Source organism: Thalia democratica, chromosome 2 (assembly GCF_965202585.1).
Source record: "Thalia democratica chromosome 2, ktThaDemo2.hap1.1, whole genome shotgun sequence".
NCBI lineage: Eukaryota > Metazoa > Chordata > Thaliacea > Salpida > Salpidae > Thalia > Thalia democratica.
Genome location: NC_139166.1, coordinates 36,945,697 through 36,973,091, shown reverse-complemented (window position 1 = coordinate 36,973,091; position 27,395 = coordinate 36,945,697). Strand labels below are relative to the sequence as shown.

At 29.1% G+C, this 27,395-nt stretch overlaps 1 protein-coding gene across 4 annotated transcripts in view; it reads right to left on the bottom strand.

Moving 5' to 3' along the window:
* Positions 1 to 794: 794 nt before the first annotated feature.
* The window catches only part of LOC145849636 (cilia- and flagella-associated protein 43-like), an 86,514-nt gene continuing 59,913 nt past the window's right edge, over positions 795 to 27,395 (bottom strand). For 3 of the 4 annotated variants that reach the window (XM_082954629.1, XM_082954630.1, XM_082954632.1), the window contains 4 exons: positions 25,748 to 25,907; positions 15,206 to 15,370; positions 4,862 to 5,096; positions 795 to 1,233 (listed from right to left, as the gene is read on the bottom strand). In XM_082954629.1, the coding sequence (XP_082810755.1) occupies positions 1,064 to 1,233; positions 4,862 to 5,096; positions 15,206 to 15,370; positions 25,748 to 25,907 (730 nt within the window). In that variant the 3' untranslated portion in view covers positions 795 to 1,063. Of the gene's footprint in view, positions 1,234 to 4,861; positions 5,097 to 15,205; positions 15,371 to 25,747; positions 25,908 to 27,395 lie in introns of those variants that run through there. The other variant, XM_082954633.1, reaches the window with a different exon arrangement.

Genomic DNA, 27,395 nt, shown 5'->3' with positions numbered 1-27,395 from the left:
GTATTCAATAAAAATCACAATTATTTTCTAATTATTTTTTTTACAGATATAATTTAGTAAAATTGTTTAAAAACAAACATAAGTTAGAAAAAAGTAGCAAAAAATACTTATAATAAATTATTAACAATATTAACGTAATAGCAAATTATCAATATACTTTGAAGTACAAGTTGGCAAAATGTATGTATTTACTTTATTGTTAATAAACTAGAAGTTGTTTATCTAAATTAGTAGGCAGTGCATGCTCATTGGTTAGGGATGGGAAAAAAGTATGGTCCATTAGCTGGAACTGGCCTGCCAAATAGAAACCTCTGGCGTGCGAAGATTTTTTAACTCAATACAACTTGTGCAAAACAACTAACACTCCAAGTTTTGTTTTAAAATGTGTTCGACCCGCAAAAAGATTTAACTGTAAATCTTGTATATCAACTAAAAAAGTTTCCCGCCCTATGACAAATTTAATTATAATAAAAGACTTTAAAAAATTCTAAGTGTAGTTTAACACACTAAAAGTTTTGAAAACTTTAAACTAGCTGGATCCGGATCTTACCGAATGAAAGTAAGAGAATCCTAATTTTGTGGTACCAAAAGATCACTAATTAAATACTGTTGCATATTTCGAAAGTATGTTCAATATATCTTAAAAATGTTATTAAAAACTTTCCCAACTTGATCAAAACTAACACTAAAAATAAAATATCTAGTATAGTAGAATTTACATCAAACAAATTAACTTTTTTAAAACATAACCACTGTTTTTATTTAACAAAGTACTACCTATAACCTGTATCATTTAAAACAGTGTTTGAAACAGTGCATTTTTAAATAATTGGTTTATAATTAGAAAATAATGTTTACTATGCTTGTATTTAAGTAGCTTGCTTTTTACAAAGCTTATGTAACACAAAAACTTATCCTTACGAACTTTTAATAGAAAGCAAAACACACTAATTGACGTAAAACGAATAAGGATTTTTTATTAAAGATATAAAACTAGTAAAAAGTGTTATAAAAACAAACCACTCAGCTAAACCAATCAAAAAAAAAAAAGAAGGTTTTAGCATCAATCAAGTTGAACAAGGGCAGGAAAAGTTTTCATGCGCAGTCTTTCAACTTCTGCACGAAGCACTGCAATTTCTTGTGCTTGAGCTTTTGCCATGTCGATAAGTCTCCTTCTTTGAGCAATAATCTTCATTCTCTTGTTTGTACCAATTGATGTGTCTTGGAGTTCAACTGTAATAATATTTCAAAATAAACTTTGGTGCAATCTATTTCAAAATAAACAGCATAGCTTTATATTTTCTTAATTCTTAATAAACCAGAGTTCTTTTTAAAATGTTTATATTAAGTTATTATAAATAAAACATTGATATTATTAAGGTCTTAATATACTAAAAAGCTTCATTTTCAATTCATTTTTTAAACTTTACTTTGTTGTTTATTTAAACTGTATTTAAAAAGTGGATTAAGTAAAAATTATCAACCAAAATAAATTAATTTAGTTGTTAAAATTTTTTGTGGTCATTCATTTTACTTCTTCAAATTTTGAGATCAGTTTTTTTTACTTTACTATACTAATAAGCTTGACCTGTGGTTGAACTCAAACTTTTTCCTAAAGAAATTACGTTTAAGTTGTTGCAAGATCAGCGAATCATATTATACCAGTAATTGAAAGAATCTATTTACTAGGTACACAATAGAACAACATGGTCGGCGTATCAATGAACCAGTGAAATAAGGTATTGTCATAAAACGGTGAATAACTTTTTGACCCTACAACTTAAAATCAGAGTTTTTATAAAAAGCTTAAATTTAGTTATAGAAATTTAAGGAAATTAGAAATAATGAACATTTTTTTGCAAGAGTGTGTATAAAAAAAAATTAAACTTTTAATTATTTTTTTAATTAAGTAATATTTTTATTAATTTTTCTTCATATTCCTTACCATTTTAATTTAACACTTCTTTACTACTCGCTTAAATGAAATTTTAAATTATAAACAATCATTTAACCGAACAAAACGATTTTTTAACGGTTTTTAAAAATGTACTTAATTTTACTTGTTTTAACTTTTAGGGTCATTCTTTACTTAAAAATTTAGTAACTGATTTTATCACTTAGTTTAATAATTATGTTAACTTAAGCTTGTCTCACGGCACACGTAAGTCCAGGCATTGGCCTGATAGACTTTGGCCGATGTTTTCTTTGATTTTTTTATTTCAGTTATTAAAATAAAACTTTGCAGCAAAAATATATGTTATTGTTTATCTATCAGGGGTTGCAACTGTTTTAAAAAAAACTTCTTCTAGGTTTTCTAATTTTCTTTTATGTTCTCTGATTTTTCCAGCTTTTTTAAAGTACTAGTTTTCTTGTCCCTTTTTAGTAAAAACTATGTAACGATATCTCCACATATCGCTCTGAAGAGAGTATAGAAAACGCAAAAAACGCGAAAACGGTATAAAAATCACCGCGAGAGAGACCAAGCGTGGTTAGTGGTCAGTTGTCATAATCGTTGTCGAGTCGTAGTAGTCGTAGCGCAGTTGCGTTGACGTTAATGTGTTTTTATAGGGGTAGGTATATGTGTTTAGTTTTCGAGCACTACTTTTGATTATTTTTAAGACGTACTTTTTAGTCGTTTACTTAGCATTATATTGTTATTGGGCATTGATTCATTTTCTTAGTAATCTACTTAATTTTCATTTTTGGGGTCGCTTAGTTTCTTTTCTAAGGTCGTAGGTTTTTACATACATTGTACAATAAACATTGAGTGTTAATTCGTACTTGTTTACTAATTAGAATTTAAACTAGTTAAGCTTAACTTATATATCTAGCATTTATTTATAGGCTAGATTATATTAGATTACGGTTTAGTTGACACCGTAACTGAGATCTTAACCTCGGTATATTACGGTTTATTTCATTTAAAATCAACTACGGTTTAGTCACCGGTTTAGCCACCGGTTTAGTCCACCGGTTTAGTCATCGGTTCAGCCAAGCGATGAGCACTAGCAGCAAGAAATCCAAACCTGTGTCAGTATACGACCGCTTGAGGTTACTGACGCTGAAAAGGGTATGGACGCTGGTTATCACATATCAAATATAAACCCAGAGCAGACTAACATAACATAATCATCATCAAGAGTAGAGGGTTATAACTACTTTATTGCTATTTCAAATATATCTTATTTCATTGCAACCTGTATTATTTTTTTCAATCAATATATTTAAATAACTTGTCATAATATTGTTTTAAAGTTATAGCAATGTACATAAATGGCTTATTATCATTTTTAAATCGCGATAATCTTAAACTAGATTAGATTTTAAACTTTATCATATCAAACTCGATCATATTAAGCTTGAAAAAATTAAACTCAATCATTTTAATTTTGACCAATTTAAAATCTATCTTTTTTATTTTGCTTAACAACTTGATTAGCAAAGGTCACAAACTTTCTCGGAAATATTGCACCTCGTTTTTTAAGTTTTTTTTTAAGTATTAAATGACTGTAGGAACAAACTATTTATTAGTTAGTTAAAGATAGTTTATATTACACTTTATTGCATTATATCCTAAACCAATTAGGATTTGTGGTTGGTTATATATGTAACGCGGGCCTGGCGGTTACTGACTATAACGCGCTAATATTTATAAATCCTAAGGTTAATTCTTGAGCTAATGTATTGACTGACTTAGCTAATTAATAAAGTAGGTTTATAAGTGTCAATTAAACTTAAACTACTGTTTAATGAAAGTAGGTTTATAAGATTGTAAATAACTTATACTACTTATATGACTGAAATCGAGTCTGTAAATTAAGTCATAAAGTAGAAGTTAAAGTTTGATAACTGTAAAACACAATTCTAATTTCTTACGACTCGATTTGTTGTTCAACTATTTTGTTGCCAAAATATTTTTTAGACTAATTGTCTGTTATAATCAAATATAAACAACAATTATCTTTTGGTGCCTCCTATCTTTAGTTAGGATACTTAATTGACAGCAAAATTTCAACAATATCTTCAATTAAACTTCCAGCGGTGGTAAATTGATTTTAAAAAATTACCTGAGTTTTCACCGTGGTTTATTTTATGACTAAAGCTTACAGTAACTTGAACAATTTTTTCAATTTCAAATGGCCGTATATGAAGAATGTACCAAATTAAATCGTGGTTTGTTTTAAAAATGAACTCTACGCTACTTTTTAAAGAGTTTTTGATCTTGTACGGCCACCGATGAAATATGTACCAAACTAATTCGTGATTTGTCTTAAAAATATGCTCTATGCTACTTTTTAAAGGTTTTTTGGATTTGTATGGCCACCTATGAAAGATAAACCAAACTAATTCGTGGTTTGTTTAAAAATGTGCTCTATGCTACTTTTTAAAGGATTTTATGGCCACAACGATATCTAAAAACAACTATTTAAAATACTTTAACAAAAAGCACTACAAACTAGCCAGGAGAATAATTTTATTTAAAAAAGTTTATAACTATTACTAAAATCATCACCTACTTTTTAAACTAGCCCAGTGTGTAACTAATTCAAAACAATGTGTGCAAATTTTTGAAGAAAGTTTATTAAGTCGGTGCGTAACAACACTATTGTATGTATATTATTTAGTCTTAACAATTTTAAGTATTAGTATTTAGATAACTACCAAATAAATTCCTTCAAAAAATATTAAAATTAGTTTACTATCTAATAACTTGTTATGCATAAAAAATAATGCAAAAATTCTAGTGCACATTGATACTTTTAATTAAAAGATCAAAATCGATTGAAAAGTACTTCCAGTTTTTTCACATTTTTAGATTGAAAATAATGATTTATAATATTGCTAAGTAATAAATGATAACCGTTTGTTGAATTGATATTTTGACGTTCAGAAACTTGAACGATTAGCTCGTTTACTACTTTATCAAGTTCCAAATTTTCGTTGTTTTTGCATCTAATTGTTTTGTTTAGCTCTTCAGCAGCTTCTTGTAAGAATCTCAATCTTTTTTGTTTCTCTTTTTCATTATAATCATACGTGACTTCAAGAGATTGAAGATACTCGTGCTGTTTTCCAGTATAATCATCTTCTTGGAGAAACTAAATATTGTAAAATTAGTTAATTATAAAAAGTATCCATGTTTTATTTTATTTATTTTTAACATTTCATACACTCTTTCATAATCGTAATTTCACAAACATTTTACGTACTTCAATTTAGTGTATTGACTTTTTTTATTTTTTGCTAACTTTACAAAATATATAGATAAAGAGTATTATTAAATATCATTATAAATATGCTTAATAATGACTTAAAACTCAAAAACATAAAGATGATTTCGTTATAAGGCTATAAAAATTAATTAGAAAGTTATTAACAACCTTGTGAAAAACAAAAACGGCTTACTTCTACGACAAATTTATAAGTTTAAAGTTGTTAAAATTTTCATACCTAAAAAGTATGTGTAGCTGTAAAACAGAAAATAAAACTTTAAGGGCATAGAAAGGAAATCACTTTTTGAAAATATAGTACTACATTTTATCCAAGAAATTAAGCTATTAGTTTTTTTAACGTTTATTATTTATTTAAAGTAGCTTTTGAGATAAAAGCGATCTATGTTAGAGAGTTCCATGGGTTCCTTTTGGAAGGGCTAAACTAGAGTAATTTAAAATCTAAAAATACAAATCTATCTTTTCTTCAGTTTTTCAGCAACCGTTTTAAAACTTTTTGGACTAACCTTTAAAGGACTAACTTCCCAAAGTTGGTCAAGTGGCCCCCTTGGGGGCCATAAGCCGTAAAGGGGCCAAAGGGGGGCCATAACTAGTCAAGGGGCCATAAGGGAGCCTTAAAATTTTTTTGACAGTCTTTAAAAATTACGTAAGTTTTTGCAACAGCAAATTTACAACTGTGACTTTCGGCCCTGGGTTTAGATTAAAAATGCACTTTGCATAAGTAAAATCTAGAAATAATTCTAGTGTTTAGGTCAGATATTATAATGTAAAGTTCAAATTTTTGCCTACTTTATTTACAGTCAATGTTTACAGTGAAAATCAACTAAAATATCTAATCTTCCAATTAAAATCAGAAATGTAAAGTCTAAAAATTTTGTTAAAAATATAGTTAATTCATCTGATTAGTATTTTAATTTCAAATAGTTCAATTTTATAACGTAATGTGAAATATAAGAACATTAATCTTGTATAGAGAGATACTTTATTTGTTTATCAAAACTGCAACTTCTTTTTTAATCATCATGCCAACCAGGCAGACTCGTATATAATTGTACTTCTCGTAATTAAGTATATTTTTATATCTTTATACTTCATTTTTTACAAAATAATGTTTGATTAAAACTAGTTGTACTGAATGGTCATTCTGTTATTTTCATATTATTTTTATTTTAACTTATTAAATCTTAATTATTTCATTAATTTTTAATATGCTTGGATAAGGTGGGTTAGGGATAAGAGTAAAAATTTTTAAAAAAGGCTTTAAAAAAATTTGTTGACTCTGCAAATCAGACTAACCTTTAAGTGTACTTTTCATTAAAATTTTTAAATAGTAAGTTCTTATTAGTAAGAAAAATGTGAACACTTACAACTAAGGTCAATGGATTGGTGCGGAGAAAAACATTTCGGTCATGAGCCTCACACTTTTTATTTTGTAAACAACTTTTGATCTGTTTCAAAAATTTGAACTTTCTTAAGTTTAGATTGTACAAAAATAAGCTTAAGGCAACATGTGTAAAAAAAGTATATGGTTCATACTAGCCAACAAATAAAAACAGTTAGTCACAGTTTATCAGAAATATCACATAAGAATGATAGTTAAGAAACCCTACTGCTTAATTACAGAGGTAACTAAAAATTATTTTTTTTAAATGTGATTTAATTATAATTGGAAATTAAACTAACTTACACTCATAGCACAAAGCTATATTTATTTATAAAAACTAGACATTTTTATACGCAGTATGCGCTAAAAAACTACAATTTTATAACTTATAGGTGCAACCATAAAAACGAAACTTGCTATATTAATATTAATAACCTAACTTAAAACTTAATTTTTCAAAATTTAATAATGTAAACAACATTTTTTTTCAAATATAGATACCTACTTAAATTAATATAGCAAGTTTCGTTTTTATGGTTGCACCTATAAGTTATAAAATTGTAGTTTTTTAGCGCATACTGCGTATAAAAATGTCTAGTTTTTATAAATAAATATAGCTTTGTGCTATGAGTGTAAGTTAGTTTAATTTCCAATTATAATTAAATCACATTTAAAAAAAATAATTTTTAGTTACCTCTGTAATTAAGCAGTAGGGTTTCTTAACTATCATTCTTATGTGATATTTCTGATAAACTGTGACTAACTGTTTTTATTTGTTGGCTAGTATGAACCATATACTTTTTTTACACATGTTGCCTTGAGCTTATTTTTGTACAATCTAAACTTAAGAAAGTTCAAATTTTTGAAACAGATCAAAAGTTGTTTACAAAATAAAAAGTGTGAGGCTCATGACCGAAATGTTTTTCTCCGCACCAATCCATTGACCTTAGTTGTAAGTGTTCACATTTTTCTTTTTTACTAAATCTTCTTCTATTTTCAAATCCTTACAATAAACTTTTTATATACTTTTAAGTGATGATAAAAGTGCCAACAACCTATTCTATTTATTACCAGTTTCAATGAGAAAAAATTCTTATCTTTTCAAATATTAATGAAAAAATATTATAATAAGATTTTATCAATATTTGAAGAGGTTTGAATTTTTCTCACTGAAACCTGGTAAAGAATAGAAAAGTTTAATTTCATTTAAACTATTATTTAAAGAAACTTTATTCTTTACAGTAAATTGGGCAATATTTTCAGCTAAGACAAGTAATTATATACATATTTTTAAACAAACAATATGGTAAAATTTAATATTTTTGAATTGCTATAACTTGTTTACTTTACTTTACACTTTACCTACAGGGTTGCCAAATACTTAGGACATTCAGGATAAATCAGGACATTTTAAAGTTTTTGAAAATCTCAGGATGACTCAGGACAGTTTACTGATTTTAAAGAATCTCAAGACAGATTTTTTCCAAGTTTTTAATGATATTTTGTTTCTAATTTTTTTCTACTATAACCAATTTTGTTAAACAAATTGATTTTCATTAGTTTTGAAAAGTTTAATATATTATTTTCTAAAAGATTTGAAATAACTCAATTTGCATTAGTATATTTTAAGAAATTCTAAAATATAGCCTTTTAGTAACAGTGGCGTGACGCTGTACTTATTAGAATGCACCAATTCGTTTTTAATCCAAAAAAAAAAATACAGCATAATTTTGAGAAGCCATATTGGAGGGGGCCACTGCCTTGTGAATTTTTCGAAGGGGGCATTAGAAAAAAAAATTGGGAGACCCTGCTTTAATAGATTATGAACAACTTTTAGTAAACATGTTTTCAAATTTCTTCCTTTTTTTTAAACAATCAAAAATTGATTTATTTTGTTTAATTTTTTTTTTTCAAAAATTTCCTTTTTAGAAGTTGCTCGTAAAAATAAAAATCCTGAAAGTTTAGCGAATTGAAAGAACCGTACAAAACTGAATTAAAAAATTGAGGTTTTAAATGTAAATTAAAATATGAAAAATCAGATGATAGATAAAAAACGCAAAAAACCGCGTAACCGACATATAATGTGGTATAATCTTCTGTATTGCTCTTCAGTTGATATAAACTTAGGTAAAGAATTTTTAAAGCTAGTTGATAAACACTTTCTCGATAGCCACTTTTATAATAACATTTTTAATAGAAAGACAGTTAAAGTTTCTTATAGTTGCATGCAGGGGCGTCGCGTGGGGTGTTGTACTGCCGCAATTGCACCACCTTTTATTTTATTAAGAAAAAACTAAGTATCAATAACGTTTTCGTTAATTTTTAAATGAAATTCTCTTATAAAACTCCAGTTTAAACAACGACCATTTTGCTCACTACACTGCCGCAAACTCTTAGCTGACTGCCGCAAATGAACTCAAAAAAACAAAATTTCTTCAAGAAGTGCAAAATCAATACTTTGCGGTAAGTAAGCTAGTTGAAAATTGCCTAAAACAGTGCAGGCTTAAGTATCATTCCACAAGCTATTTTAAACAAAAAATGAAAACAAAGCAGACCATGGGCGACTCGAGCACAGGTGATTCGAGCAGAAGCAACTCGAGCAGGGACAAATCAAGCAGGAGCAACTCGAGCAGGAGCAACTCAAGCAGGGCAACTCGAGCACAGGTGATTTGAGCAGAAGCAACTCGAGCAGGGACAACTCAAGTAGGGGCAAATCAAGCAGGAGCAACTCGAGCAGAGGCAACTAGAGCAAAAGCAACTTGAGCAGGGACAACCAGAATAGGGGAAAATCGATCACCGGCAACTAAGATATTTTTTTCTGCACCACCTAAGAAAAATACCACGCGACGCCACTGGTTGCATGAGTAATTTTAAAACTTTTATACAATCGCACAACAAAACAGTAATTTCAGACTTTAAAAATAGACATATCAAAGCTAATAAAAAAAAATAATTCTAGAAATAAAGTTAGTAATAACGTGGATATATATAATATTTCTAATTATACTAATCATATTAATAACAACAGTAATAAAAAGAAAATTTAATAGTAGCGGTAATAACAGTGGTAATGATGATAATCCTAATAGTGGTAATTTTAATTATGGTAACAATAATGAAAAACATATTAAAACTTTAAACATAAAATATATAAGCTGTAATGATTATTTTAATAGTAATGACAATGAAAATATTCATATCAATAAAACTAATAATAGTATAAATTATAATAATCAACGTATAACTAAAAGTATTGCTAAAATGATAAAGGAAAACTTAGAACAAGTAAGTGATAATTGTGCTAAAAGTATAAGTAAAATGCATAACAATAACACTATAAATAAATATTCAAAACCAACTAAGCCTAATAGTGATAAGTTAAGTAATATGCCTAAAACTTGTAATTGCCGTAAAATAAAAAAAAATAACTGCCCATTAAAAGGTAAATGTTTAATTAAAAATGTAATTTATAAAGTTAAAAGTAAGGGCCCTGATAAAATTTATATCGGAAGTACAGCAGGTATTTTCAAAGATAGATATGCTAACCATAAACATACTTTTAAATATATATATATATAAAACAAAGCACGCGTTTATCGGATTATGTCTGGAGCTTTTTTCACAGGTACGGTAAAAGGCTAAACATGGAGTGGAGTACTGTTTCAAAGATCAAACATACATCAAAAGGAGTAAGTAGAATTTGCCCAACTTGCAATACAGAAAGAGCAGTAATTGCAGCAGAAGACAAAGGCCTAACTTTGAACAAGCAGCAAGATTTATCGAATATTTGTCCTCACAACCGACGATTCTACTTTAAATAACTCTGTCTACTTATGCACTTATTTATTTCACAACATTTTCATATACAATCACAAACACTTACAAATTTAAAACTACATGTTTCTAAGCTGCATAAGTTATTAATTAATTTGTTAAATTTATTATGACGTAACACTTTTGCTCAACTTAATTTAATTTTCATTTTTTTAAAACTTGTCTATTCTTTGAGCTTTTTTGAGGTTAGTGTATGCTTTTATAAAATTTGTAATTTTGTAGACAATTTTTATATTTTTATGTTTTTATTCCAAACTTTGTTTTTAAACCATAAAGTTCGTTTTTAGTTACTACTCACATAAACATTATACATAATTATACATGCTTTTTTTTCTAATGAGTATTAATATTTTATAAACTCCGTAGATCTGTTCTTAAATTTATTTGAGAGCAGTGAAACGCCGTTAGTCGGAATAAAGTTTTGACACAAAAACATCTGTGGAAAAAATAAAAAATATAAATTTTATTAAGGCCATAGGGGGGGTCCGACTTTTTTTTTTACAAAAAATAACTTTGGATTTTATATGAAAACTTTAAATACAAACTACAAGCCTGTTTTCATAGAATTCAAAAATATAATTTAACTTTTGAGATATTTTATTTTTTGTAAAAAGTTTCCAATACAAACGTATGGACCGCAAATTTTTCGGGGTCAATTTTCTCGGAAATTTAAAAATTCACTAAAAACCTATCTCCTCCTTCATTTTTTGACCTAGAGACTTCAAATTTTCAGAAAATGTTCCTTTTAATATTTTGAAGAATCTGAAGGTTGGAATTTTTGAAATTTTGAAAAATAAAAATTTTATCCAAAAAAAACTAAAAAAAAGGGTAGTTTTTTGACAATATTTTTTTTTACTCAAAATTAAAAAAATTCCTACAATAGATTATTTTAAAGTTTAATGATACACATTCTGTAAAAATTTGAGAAAGATTACTCAAAAAATGAAGGAGGAGATAGATTTTTAGTGAAATAGTCTTTTTTCGCATTTTTAGTTTTCGCCTTCTATAAGGAACCTATTGAACGCCCTTTCTTTGATCGCTTATATCTCAAAAGTTACTTTAAATTTTTTAAGCGGTTAAAAGTGTCTGATAGCTCAGATTAAATTCTACAAAATAAGATCAAGTTGTAAAAAACAAAGTGGACCCCCCCCCCCCCCCCCCTATGGCCTTAATCCTTGTCACAATTTATTTACGACACAATTAAATAAATAATCAGTAACATCTAATTAGAGACTGAAAATCATATTAACCAAACAAAAGATACTTTTAATAGCTACATGGTCTATGTAAACTGGAAACGGGTCAAATATGCACGAAGACACTTTTGCACACGACAGTAAAAAAAAAAAACGGAAAAAAAATTTAAAGTAAAGCATAAATTAACAAAAAACTAAAAAAAAAGCTTAGGACTGAGAATAAGGGTTAGGGGTAACAGTGATAATAAATATTGAGTAAAGTAAAAATTTAAATTTATAACAATTAAAAAAAAATTCAACCCGTGCAAAAATTTCTTCGTGCAAAAGTGTCCCTTTGTGCATACTTGACTCTTACCCTTGTAAACTATACCTGCCTACTAAAATCTCTATAAATTTATCCATAAAACATATGTCATAAAATTTTTAAGATAACCTTGATAGAGATGTTTAGAAAAAAATCCCGGTTAGGCCTGAGCTATGCAGATAAGATTTCACTAAACTGAGGTGACCTGAGGAAAAACTACTAAAATGAAATGAAACAAATTACCTACAAGCAGGGGCGTCGCGTGGGGTGTTGCACTGCCGCAACTGCACCACGTTGAAATTTTGTAAGAAAAAAAAAGTATCTGTAGCGTTTTCGTTATTTTTTAGAACTAAATCTCTTTTAAAACTCCAATTTTGAAAACGACCATTTTGCCCACTTCACTGCCGCAAACTCTTAGCTGACTGCCGCAAATGAACTCAAAATAGCAAAATTTCTTTAAGAATTACCGCAAAATCAATATCTTGCGGTAAGTAAACTAAGTTGAAAATTCCCTAAAACAGGACATGCTTAAGTATCATCTACAAGCTATTGTAAACATAAAATAAAAACAAAGCTAAGCTACTGCAAAGGATTAAACTTGAGTTTATATACCCACATGGTTTTTTTAAATTTAACAGATCACTTCTATTAAAACTGGACAATAAAAGAACAAAACTTGTCATGAATTAAATATTTTGAAAAAAAAAAGATAAGAACTTTAAATCACTAAAGTCTGAGAAACTTGATTTTTTATTTTAATCTGCATACATAAACTTAATTATAATTGATTATTGTTATCATAAAATTAATAAAATATTTAATTAAATTATATTTTAATGTAAAGTTTAAGTTCTGAAACTAAAAAGAAGAAGTTTATTATTAACTTCTAGTTCATTAGAAAAATAATTTAGATTTATATTAAATGAAAACTAGTATTATTGAAACAGTCACATATTTAAATAAAGTAAGTAGCCTTAACTTAGAAACTTTGATTACTTAGAGTAGTTTAACATTTTAGGAAAATTTAGTCTATTTTATATGACTTTTGGTTTAATTTTTTCATAAACAAAGCAAACGTTTTAGATAAAATTGTTGATACATGGTTGCCTTGCCTCATAATCAGGATAACTTAGAAATGTTAAAAACTCAAGATGACCCAAGATAAATTAAAACAGACCAAATTATAAAAATACTCAGGCTGACTAAAGCATTTTTAGTTTTTTACTCTGAAAATAACAAGCTTATCTAAAATTAAAAAATAAGTGTTTTACCCCTATGGCCACATGAAAACTAACTAACCAATTTTTTACTGCTATAAGGGTTACTTATTTATAAAATATCTTTAAAATTCTTTAAAAGTTCAACAGCCTCACCAACTAAACTTAAAAAAATTGAGCTCCTGAGAAAAATACTGTCATCAAAATGAAAAACATATTAAAATTAAATAAAGAAAAGATACCCTTTTAAACTATTGATTTTAACCCTCCAAAAAAAAACATTAAAATTAGAAAAAAAGTTAATAAAAATCTTAATGTTTGTAAAAAAATAAGTGCAAAATAGTGAGGGGTAAGAGGGGGAAGGTTTATAGGCATTTTTTACATGTTGTTGTTATTTTAACTTTTTCAAAAAGCTAATAGTTACTCTTTAATAAACTTGAAATTTCCAATTAAACTTTTAGTTACAACCGGTCAAAGCCAGAGAGTACAATGATTTATTATACAAGGAGCAAATCAAAACAGCAAAAGAATACAATTTTACTGAAAACCTATATTCTCCATCATTCTTAAAGCAATTTTTATCAAACTTTTTCATCCTAAGTTTTTTAAAATTTGTTTACTTTTGTTGAAGAGAAATTTTAAATTTTTAAGTATCAATATATATTTTTATATATACAAAAAAAAACTTTTGTTATAACTTTTTTTTTCTTAGTGTTTCAAATATCTATTTCAGCAATTTGTTTTTTTTATAAAAGAAACATCTAAAGATTTAGAGGCCAACTTATAAAAAAAAAGATAAGATTTTAGTGATTTGATTTATTTCTTGTTTGAGTTTATATTATATTAATAAGGATTCCTTTGTACCTCTGACTGTGAGTTACCATATCTCAAAAGTTAATATGAATTTTTTATATTGATAAAAGATGAGTTGTAGTTAAATTAAAACTTTATAAAATAATTTCAGTCAAATAATTCTAAAGTAGATTTTAAGGGCATAAAAGGGGGGGTAAAACATTTTTTTAAGCGCTGTTTTAGTTTGTGCCTCCCATAAGGAACCTTTTATTGCCTTTGACTTTGACCAGCTATATCTAAAAAAATATATTGAATTTTTAAAATCTGTAAAAAGTTATTTTCTTAAATAATTTTTTTTTTTAAATAAATGTTTTATTTTTAAACAAAATTTCCCAAGTTACAATAGCAATTTAATGTAATTGTTGTAGAAAAAGTTCTTTTTTTAAGATAAAAAAAGAGTTTTAAGGAAGGGATTTTTTTTTTAAATTCTGCACCACCTAAAAAAATACCACGCGACGCCACTGCCTACAAGTATATTTTTAAATATAGTAGGAGAAAAGTAAAATGATATTTGTATTTGAAATGTTATTTGAACCGAAATATAATCACGAGCAAACATAAAAACTAAACGTATGATGATTAGTGTGAGTGGTTATCAAAAAAACTGAGATTAAACGCTCTAACTATGTACTTAAATTTATTTAAGAGTCTAAAAAAATAATTTATCATAGTTTTTATAATGTTTATAAAACTCTAAATCAAAGATGAGAACGCTTTTATAAGTGTGAAAAAGCACTGTTTTATCCACTCAAGCGTGAAAATATAACTAATTTTACATTTCATGTAACTTTTGACAAACAACTGAGAAAAATTTAAAATTTTTAAAGCGGTCTACCGGATCCGAGTCCGAGTCTTATTTTGAAACTTAGGATTCGGCCGGATCCAAATCCGAGTCTTATTTTGAAATTAGGATTCGGCCGGATGCGAATTCGAATCCGAAAAGGCTGGATTCGGCCGAATCCGAGTCCGAATCTTGGATTCAGTAGATCACTATTCAAAAGCGAATTTAAAAAATTTTATATAAAAAGTTTATTATAGTATATGCTTTTAAATTTTAAACACAGGTCAATGTTAGTTTATGCAACATCAAATGTTGGACCTCTAAAGTATATATTAAAAACAAACCTTCAAAATTATACCAATTTAAACAATAAAAATCCGCTTTCTTCGATAAAAAAAATTAAACTTACATCTTGTAAATTTTTTGTTAGTTTAAGCAGTTGTATGTATTTAGATCGAGTTTGAAGATCTTCCATTTGCATAATCATCATTTTCTTTTCCCATTCAAGTTGATGTATACCTTTTTTGAACTCCTTGATTTCAATCATTTTTGCTACCTTGCTATTTCCTAATTTCTGGTATGAGTATAAAAAGTTTACACCAAATTAGTGTCAATAAAACCTTAAGTGTCATATTAAACTTCTATTAGACTATATCTTTTACTTTAGTGTACAGGTGTATTTTTAATCAAATTAGGTAAATAAGCTTAAAACAAATTTTAGGTTAAAAAACTTAATTTTTTTTTAAATAATTTCATGATTATTACATAACTAAAAAATACTACCATAAAAGTGAAATTATATATACACTTCCAACTTAGACTTCTAAACTTTAACAATAACTAATCTATAATACTATTAACATAAAAAGTCTAAAGCAAAGTAAAAATTAAAATTAGCCTTTATTATCAACTTTTGAGATATATTCAGTTGTATCAAAAGTTTCGGACATAAACATATCAAAGAAAAATAATTAATTATTTTTGTTGAAGTCAGCAGATACTGATGGCTCAGTATCTGCAAGACCCGTTAACTTATTTTTTGTCTTAAGCCCTTCTTAGTCTTAATCATTTCTATTAGTATAGTAACCACTTAAACAATAACTTAAATTACAAACAACTGGTTATAAGTTACACAGCAAAGTTTAATATACAATATTTAATAACAAATGTTATTTAAAATTAACGTATTAAATCAAATGAAATTGTACAAAAAGTTAAAAAAGCTAAAGAATAATTTAATAATTTGGTACTTTCTTTAATAAGCAACAAAGTTTAATCTATAATTTGGTACTTTCTTTTAAAGCAACAAATTTATAAAAGTTCAAACGCTTAACTGAATTCCACTCAAAGATTCAATTCAAAGTGATAAAAAGTGATGTGTCATTCATCAGAGCTCATCAGTAACTGACTGTTGCTACAAAAACAATAGCATTTTGTATTAAAAATTGGTCGTTAAGCAAACGTCATCGTGCTATAACAAATTTAAACTTCGCAGTGTTACAACTACTTAATTTGTAAACTTATTTACTATTATCACAAAGCAGTGACAATTAGCGATTTCAGCACATTTTCCTTTCTTTGTTTGCCCTTTTTTGGCGTTCTTGGCCTGGCTTCAATGATAAGCCTGGCCAAGAGTAGACAGGAAAAAAAAATATACATACTGGTTCGCTTAACTCCTACTGACGTAACTCATTAACTGCTTCTCTTGCAGCTAAAACAGGTGGTCCGCCTGCAACTCGTCACACTTCTCTAGACACTGCTGGTGATCTCACAAATGTCACGAGTCCATGACATGACAGTTTTTTATTTCTTTTTTTTTAAATACCAAATTAGAAATTAAACTACTTTTGAAGATATGAAAAAAAAAAGAGAGAAAAACTTATATCAAATTTGTACAGGTATTTTATTAAAAAAAATTATTTTAATTGCAATTACTATTAAAAAAAATTAAACAACTACTAATAGAATGAAAAAAAATAGTTACCAGAAGCAATAAAGAAAGAAATAAAACTATAACCAGTTGTTTTTGATTCACTACTCTTAAATATACACAAACGCTTAAAAATATCAAAAAAAATACTTACGCCGAATAAACACTTAGAATTCATCCGAGCTAGATGCTTCGGCATAACTTATGGGGACTTTTCGTTCCCTTAAGTTGTACGTTTCAGTTTCCTCACAAGTCGTAACTCTGGGAACATAAGCTTTTACGTTCCTTATCCAACCCAGAATTACCTTTACCAACTCAGAATTCTTTTGAATAATCATACTTTGCTTTGAACAAGAAAGCACTTTATATGAACCATGGTAGAGTGTGCTAAGTTTATTAAGAGTGTGCTTATTTTGTCTCCGAAGCCAAACCCATTCGCATTCGAAAATCCCTGGTTCATAGTATGATTTATTATTGTGGCGCTTAAAGTGCCTACCACTTTTAGCCATCATATTTAAAAATACTTTAGTTTCTAGAGTGTTGGCTGTGGTGATAACGTCAGTACCCTAAATTTTGTCAAACATTACTCTCCCCGAGAGATTTTGGGCCGTCCCGAGAGCATATTGAGCTGGGGTATAAGGTGAACCTTTAACGAAGGTATTGTTTAAAGCTGCCGTTATCAGAGGCAAATTCAAAGCCCAATTTGTCTTATCAGATAACGCGCGAAGTGCAACATTGATAGTCTTATGTTGCCTTTCAATGAAACCGTTAGATTGAGGGCTGTAAGGGGATACCAAACAATGATCTATCTCTAACTGCTCGAACGCTTCGGTTAACGCGGTGTTAACAAATTCACGACCGTTATCAGAAACAACTACTTGAGGGAACCCAAATGGACCAACCCAGCATTGAAAAAAAGCATTCCTGAAAGTCAAAGCTTTCTTATCTGTGATCGGCATAGTCACAATAAACCCTGTGGCTCGGTCTTTGGCTGTTAAAATATACTTATTATTACAAGATGACTCATTTAAAAGACCGACAAGGTCTATGTGAACGAACTGGAATCGTTCCGTATTGTCTGGAAAAAAAACAATTTTTGGACGATTATATCTTGTGACTTTGGTCGCTTGACATACCACACAGCTTTTGACCCAATGAGTCACATCTTTTATTAATGTAGGCCAGTAATAGTCTTTTGCAATAGCTTCGATTGTTTTATCAATACCCAGGTGCAACCTATAATGGGCCACATTTTATGCTGTTTGGCGCAGAAATTCGGGCAGAATGATCCGCTTATTATTTTTGTCTATTACTACCGCTAAATTTTCTGGTTGTAAATATTCGACCGTTTTCTTCATGTTACGTGCGGTATCTACTAGCCCTGGTTCCTTATATTACAAGACTGCAATAACTTCCCTATTTATCATATTAAAGCTAGTTGTATTTTCCCTGTTCACTTCATTTAACGGACTACCTAAAGTTTCCTCTTCACCGTCTAAATCACCGTAATCGGACTCGCTGTCTTTAGTCTCCGACTCAGACGTATAAACAAAGTCAGAATCCTGGTCATACGCACGAACATGCATTGCCGACTGTGGGGGTCGGCTTAAACTATCCGCTACTACATTATCATGGCCATCTATATGCCTTACTATTGGATTAAATTCCTTGATTACGCATGTCCAACGGTGTTCCGCTGGAAAATGATAAACCCATTTCGTTTGTAATGGCCCTTTCTACTGATTAACTATCAGTACGTTTTATTAAGGATCTCCCCAATATTTTGCTTTGGAAGTGCTTAAAAGACAAATACACCCCGCGAAGTTCCTTATAAAAAGTAGATCGTACTTGCTTAAATGGAGGGAGCTTCTTTGAAAAAAACGCAAGCGGTTGCATTCCCCCATTTCTCCCTTCTTGTTCCAGAACTGCGCCAACGTGGCTGTCCGAAGCGTCCGTGAAGAGAACTAGGGGTTTTGTGTGGTCTTCATAGCTTATTGTTGTAATGCTATTGGCATTTTTTCTTTTTCGAGAGAGCTATCTAGTATTTAAAGTCAAATTACGCTTAAAACTGGCTTTTAGTTTTGGCTGCGTAGCAGCAACTTTAAGTCATGGCGGCTTTATTTCGCTTTTAGAGCACTTTATGAGTTTGGTTTAAACAAACACTTAGTTTTCAGCTACTTTGATTCATGTATTTTAGTCTTTTAAAAGAATTAATAGCACGATTCAATGGCTTTATGTTGTATAGTATTTTTATCACCCTTTTGTTTCGCAATTTCATTGTAAATACAGTCATTATCACAGACTCAAATTACGTTTATTAGTATAAGTAACTTATTTATTAAACCTTTAGTAAATAGTTAGTAAGTCATATTAGTTAATTTAAATCAACTATAGTTTAAGCGTTAACTTGGGGACAAATTAAAACACACGTTGCGTTATAAACCAGGCCCATAACATTGTATAAGTAGAACACCCCGTTAGCGACATGGTGACCCGAACAGCAAGTTAGTTGGAATTGAACACGAATACCTTCATGAAAAATTCTACGTTTATGTAGATGGTGACCCAAAATTTGTTTAGAATAAACACTATACCTACTTTCAGCAAGCAGCAGTATCAGTTCAATAAACACTATACCTACTTTCAGCAAGCAGTAGTATCAGTTCAATAAACACTATACCTACTTTCAGCAAGCAGTAGTATCAGTTCAATAAACACTATACCTACTTTCAGTAAACAGTAGTATAAGTTCAATAAACACTATACCTACTTTCAGTAAACAGTATTATAAGCTAAATCAACAATTAGAAGCCTACTATAATTGTTGTTTATAGAAGTCAAGCATAAAACAAAAAATTATCACCTATAGATAGTTATTGATGTTTTTTTTATTTAAAACAGTCATCAGGTCTTTAAAGTCAATAAAAAATTAATTTTTTTTACTCAGAAAAACAACTAAGTAATTCGAGTTTGTGAGAGATTTGAGTTGTTTTTCGCTAATTTTAGTTAGTTTTATCGTGTTGAATTTTTATGTTAAAGTGATTTGGGAAAGAATGATCGACATGTCTTAGAACTAAAATGTACTTGTTGCGTATGATATTATCGCAATTCATTCTTAAAGTGATTTTTCAAAATGAATTTTAAATCTTGTACGAGCAAGTTGAAACAAAAGTTAGTCTTGTTTTTAAGTTGTTCCGCCGCCTCGTCAAATAATTTAGTTATTTTTTAATCATTTAACACATTTTATTAAAAGAGAAATGTTCACTAAAAACTTAAAATAAAGTTAAATGCTTCTAATAATGAAACTTTCTTATAACATAAAGAGTTTAAAATGTCTATAAAAATTAGCAACTGTAAAGTTTAATTGTTTTGTTTTCAAACAATCGTTTTAATTTGAACTATAACCGGTAATAAACTTTTTAAACTGCATGTAAAAACATTGTTGTTTTTTTGTTAGTCCTTGTAAAAAATACTTGTATGAGGCTACCTCATACTTTTATGTCGAGCTCTTACTAATACTAAAAAAAAAGTTGTCTTAATTAGTTTAACTTTATTCAAATTTGTTTTTTAGCAACAATCTTATGTTCAAACTTTAAACAATATTATTTACAGTTGTACTATAATAACCTTAGTAATTGCTGGTAACAAACTTTATTACCATGTTTTTTTGTTGTTATACATCTCAGCATTTTTATAAAAACACATTTTTAATAAGGTCATTCGAGCTATTAAAAACCTTATTCAACATTTAAACTCTAACAAACAACTTTGTTTTTAACTTTTCTAGAATATTAAAGTTTTAAAAATAAGTACAAAGTTCACCAGCTATATATTTTACGAAAACAAGTTTAAACTTTTGATACGCATGTAATTGCTATTTCAAATGGCTCGAAGTTTCTTAAAAACATACTTGAAAGTACTTGAAAATACTTAAAGAAACTTCTTTGTATTTTTACTTGTGGTTAATTTAATTCAAGTGGCTAATTACACTCTATTTGCACTTTCGCACGAAAATGGCTAGAGAATCGAAAGTCATAAAGGAGTCAGCGAAGGAGAGGCAGAGATCTGATGTACCATCAGGAACACGTACGGTGGCCGAATAATTGTACCATGCTTTTAATTGTTTTCGTATGCTGGCAACTATAAAATTTTTGGTTTCGACTCACACAAAATGTTTAAGTTTAAAGTTTTTATTTATTTTTTTACTTTATGGACAGTTTTTTGATTTTTCAAAAAATGTTAATAAGTTAAAAGTAATGTTGTTTCCAAACCCCAAGTATAAATTCTAAACTAACTTATTTAGGGGAAGCAATGTAATGCTATTGGCATTTTCTACTTTTCGAGAGAGCTATCTAGTATTTAAAGTAAAATTACGCTTAAAACTGGCTTTTAGTTTTGGCTGCGTAGCAGTTACTTCAAGTCATGGCGGCTTTTAGCTGCACTTAGTTGTGAATAGTTTTAATCTTGTTTATCGAGTTTATTACGCTTTTAGAACACTTTATGAGTTTGGTTTAAACGAACACTTAGTTTTCAGCTACTTTGATTCATGTATTTTAGTCTTTTAAAAGAATTAATAACTCGATTCATTGGCTTTATGTTGTATAGTATTTTTATCACCTTTTTGTTTCGCAATTTCATTGTAAATACAGTCATTATCACAGACTCACGTCAAGTTAAAACGCACGTTGCGTTATAAACCAGGCCCATAACATGGTATAAGTAGAACACCCCGTTAGCGATATTGTTGCTGCTTCAACTAACAGAGCTATTGTTTCATGATAAGCTTTGATCTGACCATCAGTAAGTTTAATAATTGCCCTATTGCTTGCGTTAGATCCCCGAGAAATTTCATTAAGCGGTGCCATTATTTCGGCTAAGATTGGTATGAATCGATGATAGTAATTAATCATACCAATTACCCTTTTTAACTCTTTGCGCGTGTTTGGTAAGGGAAGTTTTTTTATCGCTTCTACCTTAGATTCAATAACATCAACCCCGTCAACACCTACTGTATCACCTAAAAAATCTACCTTAGTTCTAGCAAAAGAACATTTTGCTTTATTTAAAAATAAACCGTTTGTCAATAATGTTTCTAAAACCTGTTTTAAATGTGATATGTGACTGTCCGCGGAGTCCGAAAACACAAGAATTCATCTAAATGGGAATGGGTCACTTTTGCACAGGGGGACACTTTTGCACGAGCGTCACTTTTGCAAGGAGGGTCACTTTTGCACAAGCGTCACTTTAGCACGAGGGTACACTTTTGCACGAGGAGACACTTTTGCACGGTGACTCTTTTGCACGGAGGGTCACTTTTGCACGGCGAAATTTTTACACGTCAAAACTTTTGCCAACGTAACATTTGCATGACGAAATTTTTGTAAATCGTCACTTTTGCACGGCGTTATATTTTCACGTATATACTTATGAGCTGCGAAAATTTTAAACAATCAGTCAATTTTGAACGGAACTTAACTTTTGCACGCTTCTAATTTTTATTTCCTCAAATAAAATATTTTTTTTTGTCAACTTAAATAAAATTCGTCTTTAAACGCAAGTTGTTTTGTATGAATAGAATGTGTTAGTTTTTTAATGAAATTTTAATGCAAAGTTTTTATGAATTTATTGTTGCAAAAATTATTTTTCAAGTTAAGTTTCGGTCAAAGACCTCGTCAGTGCTTTAATATAGTTGTTAAATAAAAATTTTTATTTGAAGTTTTACGTAGAACAATATAATTACATACAACAATTCATTAATTCATATTTATAATCTTAATTAAAATAAACTATATGATTAACTAAAACAAACTAAAATTTCTAATTTTAGATAAAAACAATTTTGAATACTTTAAATAAAAATAATCTGAATCTCGTTAATTTTTAAACAGAAAGATAAGCTTCATTTAGTAAAGCTTTAAAACACGGATCTTGAGTATTATTTTTTACTTATATTCTTTTGATGTTAAAATTAGCATTATATAGTTGTTAAACAAATATTTTAAATTTGTTTTAATCTTAAACAATTATTAAATTTAAAAAAAAAGATGTAGTTAATTTATTTAGTGTAAAGGTATTTCAGATTTTACTTAATGCTTATTTTTTTAGTTTATTTTTTAATTTAGCGTGAGAATAAAAAGAGCAATAAAATAGCTTATTTTTCATGAATTGAACTTGAATTATTTCATTACTATAATGTTGCATGATCATGATAAGCCAATGAGAGAGTAACATTTGAAAGTTTAAAAATATGTTCAAAGAAAATATGCCATTTTAGTCTAAACCGCTGCAACATTTCAACAATGAGGTTTGGCAGAATTCTTTTTTTTTTATCGGTCAGTTGAAATAAGGAACAAACTTCCAAATGAATTAGTTTCTTGCAAAAATTAAAAAAGAAATCGATTAAAGTCAAAAAAGTTTTATCTGAATTATATTTGTGTTAGTAATATTAATAAGTAATTTTTATCATTGTTAATGTCCTTGGAGCGTTAGGTTTTTATTTTTGTTGTTAGTCAATGCATTTAAATATTTGACGTTTGTCGTTCTACATCAAAGCGTTAATAAGTATAAGTTTGTGGTTAAAATGTTGCTTTTTATGTTAACCGATAAATTTTATATCAAATTAATTGTTATTAATTAATAAATTAAAGTTCAAATAAACTAGAACAATTTACTGACACTTAAAGTATATTTTTATCTTAGTTTCTAAAAAAAATATTTTTTTTGTCCCTGGTATGAATATTTTATAAATAAATTTATTTTATCTTTCGTTAGTTTGTTTCTAACATTAATTATTCAATTTAAGATTTTAATTCTTTAATTATTTGCCTTTAATATAAGTATGATATAAAATTTTAGTTTTCAGTTTCTTTTTATGTTATAGATTTGGTACTAGCTAAAAAACTTTTTACCAAAATGCAAAATTAAAGTTCCGTGCGAAAAAGTCATCGTGCCAAAATGTCGCTGTGCAAAATTTTCATCGTAAAATTATGATGTTGTGAAAAAGTACCGTTGTGCAACAATGTTGCCGTAAAAACAATTCGCCGTGCAAAAATGACCCTGCGTGCAAAAGTGACGCCGTGCAAAAGTGTCCCCTCGTGCAAAAGTGACCCCCAAAAGTGACGCCGTGCAAAAGTGTCCCTTGGTGCAAAAGAACCTTGCGTGCAAAAGTGACGCCGTGCAAAAGTGTCCCCTCGTGCAAAAGTGGCCCTTCGTGCAAAAGTGTCCCTTAGTGCAAAAGTGACGCTCGTGCAAAAGTGACACCCACCCCATCTAAATATACAAAAGCGAAGGCCCCACATGAGGACAAGATACTATCCATAAACTGCTGGAAACGTGTTGGCGCATTCCTCAGCCCGAAAGAAGTCACCTTAGGGACGAATACCCCGGAATTAGTTATGATAGCAGCATATTTTCGTGGGTTTGGATGAAGAGGTAATCTACAGTAAGCTCCTTTAAGATCTAACGTGCTGAAAAAACGGGTACCTCCCGGAATTCTTTCCGAGAGCGTATCTATGCGCGGTAGCGGTTATGAAAATGGACGTGTGTGGGCATTCAAAACTGTATAATCAACACAAATACGCAAATCACTATCTTTTTTGGGCACTACCGTGATTGGTGATGCACACATGCTGGCATCTCTCTTTACAACAGCACCTCTCGCAATTAGGTCTGAATAATTTTTATCTACCTTTTGTTGACAAGTTTAACTACATCTTAGCGCCTTAATCATTCGCGGTTTATAGTTTTCAACTATAATCTCTAGAAAGTGGTTGTTTTTTCTCGGAGCAGTGTAATCAGGAGTTTTTGTAAGCTCAGGGTAATTCAGCAGTAGTGTTTCACACTTGGTCTCTAACGTAGTTATGTTATTACTGTCCCTAACTTCTGTATTATATAACACAACTACCGACGTAGGCAAGTCAGCGACCCTAAAAAGTTTAGTCGTTTGGTTAGACAATTGATGCGTCAATTCCAACGTGAAAGGGCATATTATCAGTTTGTTTGACATTAAAATGTCCATACCTAAAATTCCATAACTCCTATACTCTTGAGTAACACAAAAATTATGTTTAATGGTTTTTAAATTACCTAGCTTAAGGTCAACGCAAGCACTCCCTATGGGGTGGGTTTCATTGTCGCCAATACCCTTTATAGTTCTACTGAACGGCTTAAAGTAGTGGTTTATGCCATTTGTTAGATTCTTAGGCAATATAGAAACTTCGCACCCAGAGTCAATTAAGAAAAGAACGTTTGTAACATTGTCCTTTGCAAATAATAGACTTTGTGGAAACACATGACGAAGACAGAACGTACAACAGTCTTGTTAAGTTTTTACATGGCAAAGGTAGTAAATAGCCTCGTATCTTAGGTGCAAGCCCATCATGGCCAGAGCCAGTACAATTCCAGGATTTGTTTTTGTCAGCTAAGCAATGGGCAAAGTCTAAAGAGGAAGACAGAGTTAAATACTTTATGCACAAACATGCCCCTAATAATTAAAAAAAAAAATTAAGGAATGTTTTGGGCTCGAATATAACGAGTTTATTAGGCGTACGGAGTTTATATACGATATTGAACAGTTATGATATAATTTAATAATTTGGTACTTTCTTTTAAAGCAACAAATTTATAAAAGTTCAAACGCTTAACTGAATTCCACTCAAAGATTCAATTCAAAGTGATAAATAGTGATGTGTCATTCATCAGAGTTCATCAGTAACTGACGGTTGCTACAACAACAATAGCATTTTGTAGTAAAAATTGGTCGTTAAGCAAACGTTATCGTGCTATAACAAATTTAAACTTCGCAGTGTTACAACTACTTATTTGTAAACTTATTTACTATTATCACAAAGCAGGGAAAATTAGCGATATCAGCACATTGTAATATTTTCACTGAAATTTATTAAACTATTGTTTAAAATATTTTAACATGCAGGTTTTGCTTTAAATAGAATAAACGCCGTTAGTAAAACTATAAATGATACACAAAACAAACTATAAAAAATATATTTGTAATCTTATTACCTTGATGTTTTTGTTGAGCTGCTCAATAACTTCTCTTTGAAGCATAACACTTTCCTCAAACTTTGGAATAAATACACCACATTCTATTTCGACTTGGCCTTGTTTTAGTAAAAACTGCACATTTAAATTTAAACTTTCTTTAAGCTTTTCATCAATCAACCTGAGTAGATAATAATAATAGTGTACTGTATGCTAATTTTACATTTTATTTTCTCAAAATAAAACTTTTGTCAAAACAAATGTTGCATCTAGGTATAAATGATTATAAATATTAAGTCATTAGTATGCTTATTTAAAGAGACCCGAACAAAACAAGTTAGTTGGGATATAACAAAAGCAGTTTAGAAATTCTTCTTGCTTTATTAAACTGGCAGTATTAATAATTTTATCTTCTATTTTTTGTATTTTTTATTTTTCCTGAACTCTGTAGAACTGTGTTTATAGTTTAACACAGAGAAACGTACGTCAGTTCAATAGAGCAATTACCTAGTAAATTCATATTATATTGTATTGTAAAGTAATCTGTCGCTTGAGTAAGCATCCAGAACACAGCACAAAAATGCGTACTTAATCAGCAGTGCGTACCCAAAAATCCTAGTTTTTTATTACATAAAACCTAAAAATTACTAAATGACGAAGGTTATTAACTTCATATAAGATCTGTTGGTATTCATTATTACAGACCGCTGACTTTGCTAGGTACAGCTAAACTATGCTAAAGAGGCATGGTAGAAAGCTACTGATGATACTATCAAAAATGCCTTTTTTGAAGCAGACTTAAGAATAAGTTTAAATAGTGCTGTCACAGAGACCTTTGACAATTATAAACTTTTAGAAATTTTTAAGAATGTCAACGAATGCAACACATCAAGATATTTATTAGCTTTTAGTCATTGATGATGAAAGTAGTAAAATGACCCAAGAAGAAATATTAGAAGAAGAAATGAGTTTTTTTGAGAAAAAAAAACAGTTAATGAAGAAAGAACATAACATCAGATAAGGATGAGCTAATAGATGTTTGTGGCAATAGTCAAGTTAAAAAGCTATTAATACTCTTGATAATGTTTACAAAAAGTCTATTACTCTTAAAAGGAGAGCTGTCTTTAGCAGAAAAGTAAGTAGCTGTTGGTGAAAACAACTATGGAAAGCTATAACCAGATTTTGAAAACTTAAAAATATTTTGAAAAGAACTTGCGAGCAACAAAAAGTGTTTGCTAGATCAAAACAAAATGTTAAAATAACGACTTGTTTTCAAGAGAATTGAGTTGTAAATAAATGTCGATTGCACTGTTAATTATTTTCGTTTATCAAACTTAAAAAAGTTAATACTTTTTATTCCTATGTTTTAATCATTGGGTATGCAAATATCAATTACACTGTTCGTTAATACGTTAAATAAACTACTAAATGTTTATTTTGGATATAGGATTTAACAAACAATTTTTGACTTTTTAACTTTTTTTCTGATTCTTTTTACTTCTAGTTTTATTCAAATTTAATACAATAAAGTTTATTTTGAAATATAATGTTTTTGTATTTCTACTCTAAGATATGTTTTTTTTAATTTCAAAGTAAAAAAACAGTTGCATTTTGAACACAACGTTTTTTGTCTAAAAAAGCGTACTAAACCGGCAGTGCATACTCAAAA